Source organism: Emys orbicularis, chromosome 3 (assembly GCF_028017835.1).
Source record: "Emys orbicularis isolate rEmyOrb1 chromosome 3, rEmyOrb1.hap1, whole genome shotgun sequence".
Classification (NCBI taxonomy): Eukaryota; Metazoa; Chordata; order Testudines; family Emydidae; genus Emys; species Emys orbicularis.
Window position 1 is genome coordinate 175911918 of NC_088685.1, and position 18898 is coordinate 175930815.

An 18898-nucleotide genomic window follows, 5' to 3' on the forward strand; every position below is an offset into this window, starting at 1 on the left:
TGTTCAGTGGCATGGGAATTTCTCCTCGAAGAATGGAAAGTAGAGTAGTCAGGTAAATTTTACAAAGTGCCATTTTTTAATGATAAAAGTCCACAGAGGATTAGACTGCATGTGCTCTGGGAGTTTGCCATTTATGAGACTGCTTCTGAAATTTTATTGCTTTTAATTTGGTATGCTTTCATGAAAAAATAGCCTCTTTCTTAAGACTGTATTTTAGAAAAGCTCATACAAAAGAAATATGTATGTTACTAGAAAATATTATGTGCAAAACAAAATCATAAAAGTAGCATCAGACTTCTAAAATACTAATTGATTTCTTTTCCACAGTGTTTCACATTTTGATTTAAAAAGCAAACCTACAGTAGATCAGTGTAGAAGTAAAAAAGTCATATTAGGATAGCTAGTATAATGAAAATGTGATGTTTTGTATTGACAGCTGAATTAATAGTTTAAAAGATTTTAATGATTTTTAGACTCTGTTCTTTTCGGTGTGCACATACACATATATAACTCTCACTAATGCTAATAGGATTGATGTACGTGCATCAAGGAAAGAATACACTCCAGAGATTAATCCTGTAAACACATCTCAAGAATGGGAAAACTTCTCTTTTAAATCCCACACAGCCACAATAATAGCATGAAAAATGTCCCTGAAAATACTTGGAAGATATGAAAGCAAACCATATTGACTGGATTTTTTGGCTTGAACTGCAGTTGTACAAATACACTTTAATGTAGACAGAAAATTGATTGATGGGTGACTACTCAGGCCTCCTGTTGTGAAATAAAATAACTATAGAGTCATTGTATGCACATTCATATACCACATAATTTAATGGAGAATTAATATGATAGTCTACCTTCTTCTGGATGAAGAGACATAGTAGCTACTTTGCTTTCCTTATCAGTGGAATGGGTTAAAAACTTCAGCAGTTTCAGGATTTATGTAAAGAACCCTTATCAGTTTTCTGATGAGTTTTCTCATATCCAAGGCACCTGTGGCATTTCTTGTCCCAAATTTCCTGTCTATGCATGGTTTCTGTTTCTTAGGGCAGGTCTACACTTACTTCCTGGTCCGGCCGTAAGCAATCGATCTTCTGGGATCGATTTATCGCGTCTTGTCTAGACGCGATAAATCGATCCCGGATCGATCCCAGAAGCGCTCGCCGTCGACGCCGGTACTCCAGCTCAGCGAGAGGAGTATGCGGCATCGACAGGGGAGCCTGCCTGCCGCGTCTGGACCCGCGGTAAGTTCGAACTAAGGTACTTCGAATTCAGCTACGTTATTAACGTAGCTGAATTTGCGTACCTTAGTTCAAAGTGGGGGGTTAGTGTGGACCAGGCCTTAGAGTAGACTTTTGTGATTATGACTTAGGACTCTAAAGGAGAGGAAAGTTTTGTGGTGTTAATTCCAGACATTGCTCAGTTGCTTCATGATTTTATCAAAAAACATATGAAGCAAGGGTTGCCAACTTTCTCATTGCAGAAAAGCGAACATCCCTGCCCCACCCCCTTCCCTGCCCTTCCTCGAGGCCCAACCCACCCACCCCACCACTTCTACAAGGCCCCATCCCCACTCACTCCATCCTCCCTCCCTCTGTTGCTCGCTGTCCCCTATCCTTGCTCATTTTTCAGGGCTGGGGCAGATTTGGGGTATGGGAGGGGGTGAGGGTTCCGGCTGTGAGTGCGAGTTCTGGTGTGGGTCCGGGGATGTGGGTTTTCGGGTGCATGAAGGGGTTTCGGGCTTGTTCGTGGGGCCCAGGGGTTCAGAGTGTGGGAGTGGGCTACACGCTGGGGCAGGGGGTTGGGGTGTTGAATGGGGTGAGGGCTCTGGATGGGGGTATGGGCTCTGGGGTGGGGCCGAGGTGAGGGGTTGGGGTGCAGGAGAGGGCTGTAGGTGGAGCAGAGGGGTTTGGAATGTGGGAGAGGACTCTGAGCTGAAGCAGGGGGTTCGGGATGCGGGCTCCAGGCAGCGCTGACCTCATGCAGCTCCCGTGAAGCAGCACCATGTCCCTTCAGCTCCTAGGCGGATTGCAGCCAGGGGGCTCAGTGTGCTGCCCCCACCCACAGGCATTGCCCCCACAGCTCCCATTGGCTGTGTTTCCTGGCCAATGGGAGCTGTGGAGCACGGGCAGGGGCAGTGTGCGAAGCCTCCCTGACTGCCCATCCGCCTAGGAGCCGGACCTGCCAGCCACTTCCTGGGAGCCATGTGGAGCCAGGTAGGGAGCCAGCCAGAACCTGCTGTGCCGCTAACCGGACTTTTAACGGCCTGGTCAGCAATGCTGACTGGAGCCTCCAGGGTCCCTTTTCGATTGAGTGTTTCGGTCGAAAACTGGACACCTGACAACCCTATATTAATCTAAGTCTGCGGCTTAGTGAACTCGTTTCCCTCTCCCCTTTCCGGTTTTCAGTTTATAAAATAAAAGCTTCTTTAGAATGTTGATAACAAGTATAAGATCATTTGGATTATGTGGTCACCATTTTCAAAACACAGGTAAGGTGGTTTGCTGAGACTTACCTGAGTTTGTTCAAGAAACAAACAACCCCCAGAAAGCTTCAGCCAGGCTTTGCATTTATATGTGCTGAACAGACACATCTCCCCATCTCCTCCGACACCACCCCAAGAAAATATCCTCTACTTGAAGTGACTGGAGCTTTGTTGACATTAGCGAGGATAAATCACCCATATTCAGGAAGTAAAATAATGGATCATATGCCATTCTGAGGTAAAAAATGTTTGTACAACATGTCCTTTTCTCTTTCTGCCAACAGATAGATTTTGAAAGGCTGTTTCCTTGCTTATTGATATGAGTGGTTAGAAAATCAACTTAGGTTTGCCTAAATTTCTCTGTTGTAATCATTAGCACAGTGAATGGAAATGCCAATGTAGAATCTGTTAGTAGACTATGGAATCATACTGAAAAATTGAATTTTAGGTGCTCTCAGTTCTTAAAACTCTGCATACTTAAATTTTTACATGTAAATTAGTCAAGAGTTTGGAACTATGAATCCTGTCCCTAAACTATACAGAGATTTAAAAAAAAAAAAGTATTATATTTTCTGTGCCCTAGAATGGCCTTTTATAGATAGATGCCTATCACAATAGGAAAGACTATTCTTTAACAAGCTTTTATGTCTAGGTAGAGCTGTGTGGAAAATATTTGTTATCACGTGCTTGTTTTTTGCTGGTTCCACTTTCTGGTATTTTCCAGGGTGTTTTTTGTTTTGTTTATTATTTTTTGCAGTACAAAAAGTAGTTTTCACACTAGAAATAGCATTTCCTGACTACAAATAGTGGAAAAATATGCAAGGCCTCAGTTCAAAAAGAAAGCTGGGGAAGAGCAATGTGATACCTCCCGGAGAAGTTTTTATGTGTGTGTATTTTCTTTGGGTAAAAAATCTCTTGTAGTTAAATCTCTGGCAGGATAAACATTATTTTCAGAATTTTATCATTTTTTCTGGGGTTTACCCAACAAATGGTGTCCTGGTCCAGGACTATAGTAATACAAATAGTAATTTAAGGTCCGATCCTGCAAATGCTTGTGCAATTTTTGCATATGGTTAGTCCGCTTGCAGTCAAGTTCATACATGTAAAGCACATGCGTATATATATTTGCAGGATCTGGGCCTCATTAAGTATCAAATGAAATATAGATGGATACTAATAGAGCAGCTGTGTTATCTATTGATTAGAAGGCGGAGCTGGAAGGCCACAGATTCCCACTGAAATATCTACATATTACCCTGTGAGCTCTAAACCAATCCTCTGATTAAAGCCTGGACACCTGAAGGTATGGATTAGAGATAATAAAATCTCACACAGAACCCTACTCTCATCCATCATCCAACCATTGGTGGGATACACCACTCTGCCCTGTTCACCTTTTCTAAATTGGTCAGAGACACAGAAGTCCAGATACAAGCTGCAGAGCAACTTTTTCTGTATCTTCCTGGAACATACTAGTTACAGACCCACTCACAACTATAAAATGGAAGCCTCTGGTATCTGGTGTGGCAAGAGGTTGGGTGCGAGTTATATCACTCTACAACAATATACTGTATTGCTGTATTTTGAATAATCAACAAAGCGCTTAATTTATTTTGTGTGGCAGCTAGCAGTATTCTCATATCAGAAAGGAGAGGATAAATGGGCATAATTTTTTACTGTTTTTGGGACCATAACTGTGAAATCCAAACAATCTAACATAAATATTTTTTTTTTTTTAGGGCTGTCAAGAGATTAAAAAAATTAATCGCAATTAATCGTGTGATTAATCACGCTTTTAAACAATAATTGAATAGCATTTATTTAAATATTTTTGGATGTTTTCTATATTTTCAAATATATTGATTTCAATTACAACACTGAATACAAAGTGTTCAGTGTTCACTTTATATTTATTTTTGATTGCAAATATTTGCACTGTAAAAACCAAAAGAAATAGTATTTTTCAATTCACCTAATACAAGTACTGTAGTGCAGTCTCTTTATCATGAAAGTTGAACTTACAAATGTAGATTTATGTAAAAAAAAAACCTGCATTCAAAAATAAAACGATGTAAAACTTTAGAGCCTACGAGTCTACTCAGTCCTACTTCTTGTTCAGCCAATCTCTCAGACAAACAAGTTTGTTTACATTTGAGGAGATAATGCTGCCCACTTCTTCTTTACAATGTAACCTGAAAGTGAGAACAGGCGTTTGCATGGCACTGTTATAGCCAGCATTGCAAGATATTTATGTGCCACATATGCCAAACATTCATATGTCCCTTCATGCTTCAATCACCATTCCAGAAGACATGTGTCCATGCTGATGATGGGTTCTGCTCGATAACAATCCAGAGCTGAGCAGACAGACGCATGTTCCTTTCATCATCTGAGTCAGATGCCACCAGCAGAAGGTTGGTTTTCTTTTTTGGTGGTTCGGATTCTGTAGTTTCTGCATCTGAGTGTTGCTCTTTTAAGACTTCTGAAAGCATGCTCCACATCTTGTTCCTCTCAGATTTTGGAAGTCACTTCAGATTCTTAAACCTTGGGTTGAGTGATGTAGCAATCTTTAGAAATCTCCCATTGGTACCTTCTTTGCATTTTGTCAAATCTGTAGTGAAAGTGTTCTTTAAACGAACAACATGTGCTGGGTCATCATCTGAGACTACTATAACATGAAATATATGGCAGAATGAGGGTAAAACAGAGCAGAAGACATACAATTCTCCCTCAGGGAATTGAGTCACAATTTAACTAACATGTTAATTTTTTAACGAGCATCATCAGCATGAAAGCATGTCCTCTGGAATGGTGGCTGAAGCATGAAGGGACATATGAATGTTTGGCATACGTGGCACATAAACACCTTGCAATGCCGGCTACAAAAGTGCCATGTGAATGCCTGTTCTCACTTTCTGGTGACATTGTAAATAAGAAGCGGGCAGCATTATCTCCCGTAAATGTAAACAAACTTGTTTGTTTTAGTGATTGGCTGAACAAGAAGTAGGCCTGCGTGGACTTGTAGGCGCTAAAGTCTTACATTGTTTTGTTTTTGAGTGCAGATATGTAACAAAAAAAACCCCTCTACATTTGTAAGTTGTACTTTCACGATAAAGAAATTGCACTACAGTACTTCTGTGAGGTGAATTGGAAAATACTTTCGTTTATAATTTTTATAGTGCAAATATTTGTAATAAAAAATAAATATAATGTGAGCATTGTACACTTTGTACTCTGTGTTTTAATTGAAATCAATATATTTGAAAATGTAGAAAAGCATCCAAAATATTTAATACATTTCCATTGGTATTTTATTGTTTAACAGTGCGATTAAAACTGCGATTAATTGCAATTAATTTTTTTAGTTAATTGCGATTAATCGACAGCCCTATTTTTTTAAAACAATGATGTTCTAATTTCCTGATTAACAAACATCTGTTTTATCATTAAATCTGAGTTCCTGACTTTTAAGCTTTTTTAATAACTACAGTACACTACTTGACTAGTGTTGTTTTAAATTAAAATGTATGGTACTTACAACCTGCTCCAAATATGCTACGCACTTTGTAGACACATAACAAGACATTTCCCTTCCAGAGAGTTTACAATCTGAATAGATAACACACAAACACAAGGGGAGGAGAGGAAATAGAAAGAGATCTCTGATCAAAAGTTGCAACACATCAGTTCAGCTCCTTGTTCCCCACCTTTGACCCACTAATGTGTGCTCAACATTGTTTCCACATTTCCATTAGACCTTTATTTACTCAATCAACAGACTTTGTACTGCCATAAAAATAGTTTCCAATGGTGAAAAATCCAATATATGTACCATTGTATCTGTAATTAGTTTACAGGACTACTCAGAATATATTATTTTTCCTTTAGAGGAAATAAATGTATCATGGTAATTTTTCCCCCCAGAAGTAATATTCATTTTTATTTGAAACCCCTCCTCCCTTTTCTTCCCTCCCCCTTCCACCCCACCCCCCCCCAGTTTTCTAAACAGGGATAATTTTTTACCAAATATTTTTGCTACAGTGTTATGATAAACATGAGATAAAGTCAATTATAATTGATATTGTAACTGTCACTTTAACACCATTTAGTAGCACAAAGCACTTGCAGATAATTTAAAAAAAAAATCCGTATTTTACTTGTGAATCAGTGTGGATTACTGTTTTTTAATGGTTATTAAAGGTAACTGTTCCTGAAGTTTCTGAAGCTTCTTTAAAAACAATGGGTCTTTAAAGTCAGAGAAGCTATGATATGAGGGAGTAAATCCTCATTTAAACAAAAATAACTGTAATGTTGTAAGAACTGTGGTGAAAATTTGTGAAAGGCATGTTTAAGTCTGCAATATCTAAAACAGTTCTATAGTACAAATGAACTTTACTTTAGATTTTCAGTGCTACCTGATAGTACACCTCTACCCCGATATAACACTGTCCTCGGGAGCCAAAAAATCTTACCGTGTTACAGGTGAAACCGTGTTCTATCAGAATTCGTGTTATATCGGGTCGCGTTATATCGGAGTAGAGGTGTAATATGTATGTAACCCACACAATGATGAGTTGTGTTAGAACATTTTTAGTCAGTCTGAACAAACTATATGATACATGTGACCTAAACTGGCATAAGCAGAGAGGGCTAGGTTGTCGAGCCCTTACTCATGTGAGTAAATGCTCACCAATGTGAGTTTTCTCAATGATTTTGAATAATCTATTCCAGAGTTGGTTAAGCAACTTAATTATACTGCAAAGGGTTAAATATTACAACCATTTCAGTTCAATACAGCACCTGGCAACAATCTTCATATACTCTAGGCAAATTGACCAGCTGTCCACTTGAGAGAGCTTTTTATCTGCAATGTGGACAATATTGCTCATATATTTATATTTAAAATTTCCTTCTTTGTATTTGTTTTGACCGTAAACAAAGCAATACAGTGTAGTTATTTACCTTTAGCAACCTAGCTGCAAACGCAAACTTGATGTCATTGGCGCTGCCATTGCTAAACTGAAAAGAAACCCATGTACAGTTGTCTTTTCTTTGATCTTTTCAGTTCACTCGTTATTACTTAGTCACAGTATTTTCATATTCTTTTAGCTGTAGGTTCTGTGTCATGTTGGTCACACATAAAGCACGTTGTTTTTAAGTATTAAGGCATAGTTTAGAATAAAGAGGTATATGAGAAAGGAGAGGATTTAGTAACAATTATTGAACGTAAAGTTTATTCCTTTGGGCTGGTCTAAACATGAAGTTGCCCATGTTTAACTCAACCGATTTAAACTGATGCAACTTTGTGTGTAGATGCTGTTTTATTGGTTTAAACCTTGCTTTCTAAAACTGATACAAGCCTGATGCAAGGTATACTGTGATAAGCCAGATTTAAACCAATATGTGTCCACTAAGGGATTTGTGCTGGTTTAACGAAATTGATTTTTAAACCATTTTAAGTTAAATGGGTGCAATTTCTGTATACAGACTAGCCCTCAGTCTGTTCCTTTATTAATGCTAAAAGTAAGTAGCTTTTTAAGCATAAAAAGGGAACAAGAACGGCTCAAAACATAGAATACAAAATAATATAAGTAACAGACTATAATTACTGCATAGTGCTCTCCAACTTGTTAACAAAGGCCACCATATTCTGAGAGTATGAGTTCCAGTTGGAACAGCAGGGAGCCCTCATCAGCCTTCTCCTTCAGTGCAAACTGTTGTTGAAGGGGGTGAACCTTCTGAGAAAGCCAGGTACAACCTAGAATACATAATTAAAGTTTAACTTTAAAGCTAAATTGAAAACTGAATTACTCAAATGCACAACCTTTACTCCAGCCTCACACTTCTTCATGGACAAATAACTCTATAGACTTGATCAGTATACACACACCTATGTTGGATTTATATTTGTGTAGTTGAGGTTTTACATTTGAATGTGATTTAGAGGAATTGGGTTGTGTGCTTTTGTAGTTAATTATATGTTTGAAGTGCAAGGGAGTTGCGGGAAAGAGGAGTCTGGGCATGTCTACACACACAAGTTATACTGGTTTATTTTAAATTAGTGTAGTAAAACTGGTGCAATTTTTTGTGTGCAGATTCATTGAATTTAAAACTGCTTCTGTCAGTTTATCTTGTGCCTGCAAATTCACCAGTGCAAGATAAACAGATATAAGTCAGAGTTAAAACTGATATTAGAGTCAGGTTTCAGAGTGGTAGCTGTGTTAGTCTTTGCTGATATAAGAGTGTCCATATGCAAACTTGTACTGGTTTAAATTTGTATAAAATCACACTTTTAATCCTGTACAACTAATCCAGGTCAAAGAAAGCAATAATATGGGTAATATGATGTTATGGCATGTAAATAAAGATTCTCTTAACTGATAATTGTGTTGATGAGAAATAAACTAAATCAACCTCAACTTTAAGTTAGGCAAGTTTTTTGTGTGGGAATATACAGTATGCTAAGGCATTGAAATTAACCCTATATATACTGTACCTTATAAATGCTGCATGCTATATTTATGCAATATGGCCAAGTTGTGGTTGTTGTGGGATTCACAACTATGAATGTCCTTACTTCTGTTCAAGAAAAACATTGTAGTACCATTTCTTTTGCATTTATAACTACTAGTTGGTCATGATTTTGTTGATTGATGGTGTTGCCTTTGTTTTGCTACATATATTTTACCATTTTGACCCATGATTCAATAAAGCTTTTACTGAAGTAATTACTTGCTCGCGTCTGCATTTTCCTAATATATAGTCTTTTTTGGGGGGCGGGGGGGGGGGGCGAGATGGGTATAATGGACTTTGTAAGAGCTTTTAGTCCCTGCATAAATTCCTTAAATTATGCATTCAGACTGGCTGGTAAACTTAAACAGAGAATTAAAATTTCTCTGCTGTTTTTCAGACTGTGGATGAAATAAAAATACCCAAAGAATGCCAAGACCTAGGACTTGTAAACAGAAGGAACTCTAAATAAATAAATAAACAAATAGAAAGGTTGACATTTTTATATTTGAAGAGGAAAAGACTGATGTTTTGAACTTCATTGTATATTTTGCTGTTAGGATTTGTTAGCTGAAACAAATATAGCTTCTAACAGTGATTCACCTTCACTGTAGTTGTCAAACCCATTGTGTGTTTGAAAGGTTAACCTTAACATTTTTTCCCATTGTTGTTTTTCATCTTTAATTCCTAACTTCATAAAGAAGACGCATAATAAAGTTTTGTATCTGAAGCAGCCCAAGTTTCCCTGATATTCCTATATCAGGGAAGGAGTTAGTATTATGATGAGCCCTTAATCGCCATGTAAGAAATTTAACAGTGTGTAACAGACATGAACACTTTTATAACATCATTTGAATAGGGCAGTGTCTCCTGTACAGTAGGTAGACTTTTGCTTTTTCTCCCTCTTGACTGACACATTTTTATCTTAACAATCCTTCATTCCCTTTCCTATTTAATTCTTTTCAGTAGCGTAGAAATCTCTACAAATGTAAACTTTTAAGCTGACTTGATCTCTGGTACATTGTCTGAACAGTAAGATTCTACACAAATTAAATGAAGGAAGTAATTACCATAGTAGTACCGTGTCAACAGCTCTACCTGTTGCTATCAAGGTACCCCATGTGCACTCAGTGGCAGCTTGGCTCTGTTATATTAGCTAGACCCCGTGAAAGGGTTGTAGTCTTAACATTGGCATATGTGGCATTGTGTGTGTTAGAGTGCCAGTGTCAGAACTGAGACACCTGCAGGTTCAGGTTCTTTGGGAGAAATTTGCTTTTAATTGCTTAATTTTTGTCATTTGTAAGTAGGGGTGGGTGATTTACCTCTGTAACCTCACCAAAAAGGGTCTCTGTGGGGGTGGTGGCTGTAGGGAGTGATCTGTTTTCTCTCACTTCCCTGCATATGCAGCCCACCCAATAGAGCAGACAGGTGGATAGGTGGGGGGACTGGGATTCAACGGAGCTAGAGTCACTTCAGGGAGTATTCTCCCCTGACATTATGAGAAGAGCCATTAGGGAGCCAGAAGGGGATGAGGAGCAGCTGTAGTAGGATAGCAATCTTGAATTTGGAGAGGATCATGATTCTACAGTGAGAGAACACGCAGGCTTAAGTGTTTAGCATTAGTACTACATGGGTTGTTTGTAAAATATCCGTGCTCCTTAGAAGAATAGATAAGATGGCCTCAGTATTTCCTTTAATTAACTATAGTGAACACCTGGGGAACCCTGCCAATACAGAGGCAGTGTTGATGAGTATTCCCAGGCAAGTTTTATAGCAGTAACTCAGGATTAGAGTGCTGCTTTGTACTATTTTTAATCCCACAACCATCCTGCAATACCTACTCCCACTCCCCCCAGTGGGATTTACCATGTGTCAAGCTGGTTCCAAAGTATTTTAGATTTGTATCGGTTCAAAATATGGAGCAAACTGACAAAATTCTTCATAAAGGCCTCTGCTTTTAAAGATTAAAAGATTAAAAACTTTTATAAGATGTGTGCCCTTTTAGATAGTGTTATATCAGTACTTATTACTGTTTTAATAAAATAAATTATTTTGATATTTAAAATTATGCCCTTTTTTCTTCTGTTCTATTAGAGCAGGGGTCGGCAACCTTTGGCATGCGGCCCATCAGGGTAATCCGCTGGCAGGCTGCGAGACATTTTGTTTAAGTTGACAGTCCGCAGGCACGGCCCCCCCGCAGCTCCCAGTGGCCGCGGTTCGCTGTTCCTGGCCAACGGGAGCTGTGGGAAGCGGCGGCCAGCACGTCCTGCAGCTCCCATTGGCCGGGAACGGCGAACCGTGGCCACTGGGAGCTGCGGGGGGCTGTGCCTGCGGATGGTCAACATCAGAAAAATGTCTCGCGGCCCGCCAGCGGATTACCCTGAATGGGCCGTGTGCTGAAGATTGCCAACCCCTGTATTAGAGGGATACTGTCAACTTTTAAAACACAGTGTCACCTGAAAATAGTGTTATAGATTATTATAGCTGAAGTCAATTAGGGGTTTTAAATTTTTTCTCTGTGCAGTTTGTTTACATTGTGCATTTGACAGTACTTTGTTTATAGGCAGTTTTGCTATTTTGTTGACCGCATGCTCCTCCCCAGGCCCTGCTATGGTTTTAACAGTAACAGTAGCAGCAGAGCTGAAGCTGAACAGTAGCGACAGTGGGCAGCTGTGTGCATAAAGAGGAAAAGAAGGGGAAGGGAGGTGAAAGAGGAGTGGTAGTGTTGCCCTTGTGGCCATCTGAAAAACTCCTAAGGACAAATAGAGGAACAGAAAACATCCTTTTTAAAGGAATTAAATAACACATATAACAGTCGCTCTCAAACTTTTTTACTGGTGACCCCTTTCACACATCAAGCCTCTGAGTGCGACCCCCCCCTTATAAATTAAAAACACTTTTTAATATATTTAACTCTATTATAAATGCTGGAGGCAAAATGGGGTTTGGGGTGGAGGTTGACAGCTCGCGACCCCCCCATGTAATAACCTCGTGACCCCCCTGAGGGGTCCCAACCCCCAGTTTGAGAACCCCTGACATAGAATATTTAAAAGCTTTCATCCCTAGTTATTAGAATGCATAAAATGGCAACCTGTTTTACAACAATTGATGAAGAACTTTCTTTAGACTATCCAGGCAGGTTGCCTAGAGGGTTTTAAAAAAAAGTGAATGTCCACAACTGTATTACATAGCAAAGCTAATTTCATCCTGTCTTCTATCCTTGTGCAGAAGAAGTTGAAGAAGAGTCTGAAACTACGAATGAGGCCGATTTGACTGATAAACAGAAACATCAGTTGAAACACAGAGAGCTCTTTCTTTCTCGCCAGTATGAGTCTCTTCCTGCAACACATATCAGGTAAGAAACTTTAAGAAAGCTTGTTTTTTTTTGGTGGTTGCAATGGGTTGCCCATTCTACTCCACCCAGCGCAGCCACAGCCAGTTTGGAGCTCTAGATTTATATGGCTGGGATTACAACCCTGAGCTGTTTGTGAGAGGACACAGATATTTCAAAAGAAATTTACTCCAACCTGTTTGTTACGAAACCTAAAAGACACAGTAGCTGGATTTGGCTAAATGTTGCAAGAGCATTTTTGCCATCATATCCTTAGAGATCTTTTATATTTAAACAACCTTAAAACTTGTAACTTGGGGTTTTAATTTGACATGTTATCATGCTTCTACCCATACCTCCCTTCATTTTTAAATTGCTCTGACACTACTGCTGAGTAAAGCAGAAAAGAGTTGTAGTTGATTTCATACTGGAAAATGCTATGAGCATAGGTGCCCCCCCACTGATGAAGGGAGCTCTTTGTGTTTGTTGGGAGAGAGGATCTAGAAACTAGAAGGGATCCAGTGATAAAGAGACAACGAGCAAAGGCAAATGGAAGAGAAGGGTACAATTGTAGGCTGGTAATGCAAGGGAATTTTAGCTCTCACAGTACATCCAGCCCAGTCTATCACTTGAGAAGTCATCAGTAGCTGGAAGCTCATCCACCCTGGTCAAAGGAAGTACTTTCCATTGCTTAAGAGAGGGCGTTTGTGGCCTAGTGGATAGGACAGAGGACTGGCAGTTGAGTAGAACAAAAATCTTTCCCAGCTCTGTCACAGACTCACTGTACGACTTGATTAAGTCACTTAACCTCTGTACCTCCGTTTCTACATCTATGCGTTGTTTACACAGGAAGTTACACAGCACAGCAAGCTAGTAAAAGTACCTTTGTGCATTATAGCTTGATACACTGTAAAGTGTACTAAGATAAACCACCAGTGGCACTTTTAGTGCACGGTAAGCGTGTCCACACATGGAGTTACTGTGGAGTAGGTAGTGCGCTGTAAATTCACACCTAACTTGCTGCACCGTAACTCCCCCTGTAGACAAGCCCTATAAAATGGAAGTGATAATGCTTACTCAACTTTTCATCTAACTTTGAAATCTGTACATTAAAGTCACTCTTAAGTATTATTTATTACAAGAGACCTCCTGCTCTAGTAGAACAAATGACCTTTGTTCACCTGCTCCAGTGCAAAGATTGCTATAACATGAGGCGTAAGTAGAGTAGAACCTCACTAGCACACACTTCACTAGTCACCCCGTAAAAATACTACAGTATGCTGTAGCAATTACACAATATAGCACACACATGCACAAAATGGTGAGTGCACTCTCATCTTACCAAACCTTAATTAGTTTTAGCAGATACCTTCCTGAACAATTGCGTGTGCTGTAATGAATTTTCAAAATGAAACTACATTTGTCCAAATAAATGGACATAGTATTGCATTATCCTTGCTTTGAATTGTGCTTGTTAATTTACACAGTTCAAATTCCCAAGAGGGAAAAAAATTGGTGGGGAAGTAGAAGACCCTCTTCTTTGTCTCCCTCCCACCCCAGTAGCACTCAAACAAAGAGCCAGAGTCTCAGGTAGTAAAAATTGTCCTAGCTCCATTGAATGGAGCTATGCTGATTTAAACCACAAGAGGTTCTGGCCCTTCAAATGGGAGAGGCATGTAGTACTGATGGGAGAGGAGAAATGATGCAATGAAATAAAGGTGGTAAATGCAGACAGAAGTTGGCAGGAGTAAGAAGATGAGCCCTGCCCCCTTTGGAAGAAGAAAGAGGAGAAAGTTAGAAGTGAGTAACTTAATTTTATTGGTGGACTTGCCTTTCTCAGTTGCTTTAGGTTCCCAGTCCTAATGCAGAGCTTGAAAATTTCCCAACACCTTCTCCCATGATGAAAACTGTCTGTGTTACTTTTCTTCCTTTAAATTACGAGCATAGCATTTCACAATGTTGAGCATGTACTATCTTTAATTGATTTACATTGGAAAAACAACTTTCTAGTTAAAAACTTTTAAATAATGTCACTGACTACACTTCTCTTGCTTTTGTTACACCTTTTTACCCTGCTTAGCTTCACTCTGTTTTGTTCCTTCATGGTGTAACATTTTTATTCTTAAATCACTGAAATGTGCTTTCTGCCTTAACTCTATTTTAACATTTTTTTTTTGTTTTGGAATATAAATTATGTTTAATTATCTTGAAATGTAAGTTTAGGGAGTGCTCTTGGAAGATTACAGACTTCGGGCCTGATTCTCATTTACGCTAAGCCCCCTTTATGCCCTGGTGGTAGCCTTAAAGTGGGTGTAACTTGAAGACTTTTGTCAGTTTGAAGTTAATGGAGTTACAGCAGTATAAAACTATTGTAAGTGAAAGGAGGCCTGCAGAGTTCAAAACTTGGATTTTTTATTATCTCTATATTTGTCTGATTACAAATTAATTCAGACCATTTTTCTGAAGCAAAATAAAATAAATGATAGCTGATCCCCCCCCATTTTAATTTTTTTTAAAAGTTAGAACGGTTCAGTCATATAGACATGGCAGACCCAAAGAGCCATGTTTTACAAAGGGCTAGCCGTTTAGTTAGGGCATGTCTCCACTGCAGTTAGACATCCAAGGCTGGCCCATGCCAGCTGGCCGAGGATAAGGGGCTATTTAATTGTGGTGTAGACGTTTGGGCTCGGGCTGCAGCCTGAAATCTGGGATCCTCCCACCTCTCAGTCCTAGAGCCCAGGTTCCAGCGTGAGCACAAATGTCTATATTGAAGGTAAATATGCATGGGCCAGCCACAAGTGTCTAATTGCAGTGTAGACATACCCTTAGTTACATTAAAGAAGACATACTGAGGGCTAACTTGGCCCTCCCTTTCTCACTGCAGTTCTAAACTCTAGTTTGATTTTGGTATTTATATGAATCCAAGAATGTTGAAGGGGAGGGGTAAATCATGCCTAACTGCATGTTGGTTAATTTGACCAGATAACCATAACAAGTTATTTATTTGTCAAGCACTAGGCACACAGTATAAAAATAATGTCTAAATATCTAACCCTTTTCTAACAGGATTGTTTTTAAGATACCAACTTTATGCCGTATGATTGTCTTTTTCCCATGTGAAATGTTTTGGCTCAAATTAATTTGACTGTAAACTGAAAAGAGAATTTATTCTGTTTTAAACTCTCAGACATATAATAGTTTTATATGGTAAACTATAGTTATTATATTACATTAGGTTTCTTTATTAACTTATAGGAAGCTTAATACCACAGCATCTGTCGTTTTCTTTACCATAATTTGGTCTGTTCAACCATGACATTTAAATTGGTCTTTCTGCTGGAATTGCTACCTAAGCACACATACTAGAAAATAATGTGTGTGTGTGTGCAGTGACTTCAGTAGAATATGATGGCTACAATGTTTATTGAATAAACAGAGTGTACTCTTCTGTTTTGTTCCTTCATGTGGTGTTTCTAACTTTCATTTCTTTATTTTATGTGATGTTCCTACACTTCAGTGTAACGTGTATGAAAAGGTTCAAATGGTTGACTATGTTTGCAGGTTAATTAACTATTTCGTATGATTGATGCACTGGATTTACTTGCCTCTTGCTTGAATTTTTTTTTTTTTTTTTTATGGTCCCAAGAGTTAAGAGGAAATTGGGGAAGCCTGTATATGCTTAGGCTGTCTCAGGGGATTGAATTAATCTCTGAAACCATTTATAATTGCTCTCCAAACCTAAAAATATTCCTTCACAACTATTTGAAGGAACATTGTTATTGCTATTAACTTATTCAGCAGTATGTATAGTACCTTTTTCATGGTCTTTGTTTGATTTGTACCTGCTAATAAATGTTCTGGTTCAGTTATAATTTCTTGCTGTAATGTTTGTTTGGCTTTTGTGTACCTCATCTCCTCAGAAGTCCCGGTTAAAATAAGGTTAGCATCTCTCAGGCTGCCCTGTACAACAATTAAAAACAACAACAAAATCTTATAAGATGTAATGCAACAAGAATTGTGTGGAGCCAAACAGGCTGCATATGGTTTGGGAATAGAAAAATGTTTTAAAACCAATGGGTGTTTGTGAGAACAAGATTTCAAACAAGCAGGCTTGCTGATCTAAATTTATTTTAGATCTTTTATTGGAAAATGTTAGTTAATTGATTGATAAATACAGTTGTGTGTTTTTGTGTGGAGAAATCAATTTGGACAGAAGGGTAATAATGATAATTCTCTTAATCACAGCTACATGAGACACAATTACCATGACAGTATCAGAAAGAAATCTGACAAGTTATTTACTGTTCAATATTCTTCTAGGTCAGTTCAGTAGTAGTTTTTATCTTTCTCCCACCCAGGCCGAAAACCAGTTGCTGTTTCTTGCTGTGATCCACAAGTCAGAATTTCGTAGATTTTTTTAAGGCCACAAGGGACCATTTTAATTATGTAGTTCGATCTCTTACCTAACAGGCCACAGAATTTCATGCAGCAGTTCTTGGATCAGTCCCAGCAACTTGTGATTGATTGAGAGTCATATCTTTTAGTGAGACATCCAGTCTTGATTTAAAGACTTTGAGGAATGGTGAACCACATCCTTTGATAACCTGTTCCAGTGCAGTCTCTTGTCACAGCAATAAACTAACTTTTTTTTCTGGATTTTGGGGATCTTAGTAAGGGAATGCTTGGGTATTCCTGTCCCCAGCTCACTTTGTGCACTGGCCTGGGGGAGAGAGATTGTTTCAAGATGCTGCAGAATTGGCTGAGCACTGTGTTAGAGCTCTGAAATCAACATAGCTGACAAGTATTATGTAGCTCCACGTGTAACCTTTTATGCAAATTATTTAATGAACAAGTCTGCATATTTGCCAATAATTAACATAAAACTAAATTTCATCTTAAATTTTTTTCATTGCATTAGTGCTGGTTAAAGGCGTTAGAAAATTAATTATTAATGTAATTGCAGTTCTGTCCCATTTTTCATGTGCATTATGATAAAGTCTCTAATTATGTGATCACATACAATTTTTCTCATTTATGTGATCTACAGAATTTGAACCCAGGCTCTTCAAACTCACAGCACAGACCTCTTACACTTGAGCTGAAGAATCAGTTGATAGCAGAAGACTATGTTCTATATGGACCAGCCCTTTAGACAGGGTGCATACTTTGTCAGAAGGGCGAAACAACTATTTGTGAGACAGCAATGAAACCTTGAGTACCAGGATTCTTGGTTTCTATTCCTGATGGTAGTTGTTAGAGAAAAGGTTACAGATAGGATTTTTACGCACATAGATATTCTACCTTCATTCTGAAAGATAATGTTGATGAGATGTAACTCTGTCATATTAGAGGCTCTGTCATATTATTCAGCTCTGTCTGAAGTGATATTGTGCAACCTCTCGGATATCTTATTTGTGAATGGGTAGGCATATGAGCCCTTGATCAATAGAGCTTTGAGCTTCACAGAAATATCAGCAGCACTCAGGGAAAGAAAGCAGACAAGACCTCTTAGTTCCCAACTTGGTGTGCCATCACCAGGCCAAAGGGTATTTTGAGGAGGAGAATCTCTCTCTCTCTCTCCACCCTTTCTCTCTCCCGCCCCCGCCCCCCCCCACAATGTATGTGAGTTTTATCCAAGATTCAGGCAGTCATGGCAGTGTTGCCAAATGGGTGAATGTCACATTAGGTCTGTGACACTTGGCAAGTCTGTGTCAGGCAACTACCTTCAGAGCAATTGGGAGCAGCGCATGATGTAAAAGGAGGAATCGCAGAGGGATGATGCATGATAACAGCAGTGGTAGGTGGTTGAGGAGGGAGTAACCTAATTGTTCCTGTAAGATACTAGTGGCTGTAAATTGTACTGATCTTTGTTTGTCTTGCTCACTGGGGTATGCGCAAGCAGCTACTCTTTAAATGAGTATAGGCGCTAGTGTATCCCTATTGGAGGCACTAGGTGAGGGTTGAGGCTCTTTGGCTGAGAAGTGCAGAGATGAATGAGGAAGCTAGCGCTGCTACTTACTTTCCTATTGACAAAGAACTTCATGTGCCAAGGCTGGCAATCTTTTATGGAAGTGTACTTCACTTATAAGTGCTTTGTTTTTTAAGAGCTGATTAAGAAGATGAGGGAAGTTTAACATGTTCACAAAATATTTGTAAACTTTAACCTAGTGCGACATGGGGGGAAAATTGCAAAGAATCTAACCGCTGAGATAGTTCAGTTCTTATTTTTTATTCAAAGTTTTTGCGCAAAAACCAAGTACACTGAATTCGTTATAGTTCAGTTCTGAAATTATGTTTACACTTAAAGTTTTCATTTTCAGCCTCTAATGTTTTCTTATCCTCTGTCTCAACTCTGTTCAGCCCTGCAGCTCAGGCAGAGTTCCCCAAATTCCTCAGGAATTGTACTTATAAACACATTGTGCCTTGTTTTATTAGACTTTTTGTCTCCTGGGCAGACAAAAATAACATTGGTTAGTGCCACTCGAGGCATGTCAGACAATGCACTGTCTATAGCTATGTATATACAAACACATGTAGAGGTTATAAATTACAGAGAGGTACATGCT

General features: G+C 38.9%; 1 protein-coding gene across 2 annotated transcripts in view; it reads left to right on the forward strand.

The window, feature by feature from the left end:
- Window positions 1–18898, forward strand: part of MTA3 (metastasis associated 1 family member 3) — a 150937-nt gene that overhangs the window by 24550 nt on the left and 107489 nt on the right. The window contains exon 4 of one of the 2 annotated variants that reach the window (XM_065400884.1): window positions 12230–12356. In XM_065400884.1, coding sequence (XP_065256956.1) covers window positions 12230–12356 — 127 coding nt within the window. The remainder of the gene's footprint in view (window positions 1–12229; window positions 12357–18898) is intronic. The other variant, XM_065400885.1, reaches the window with a different exon arrangement.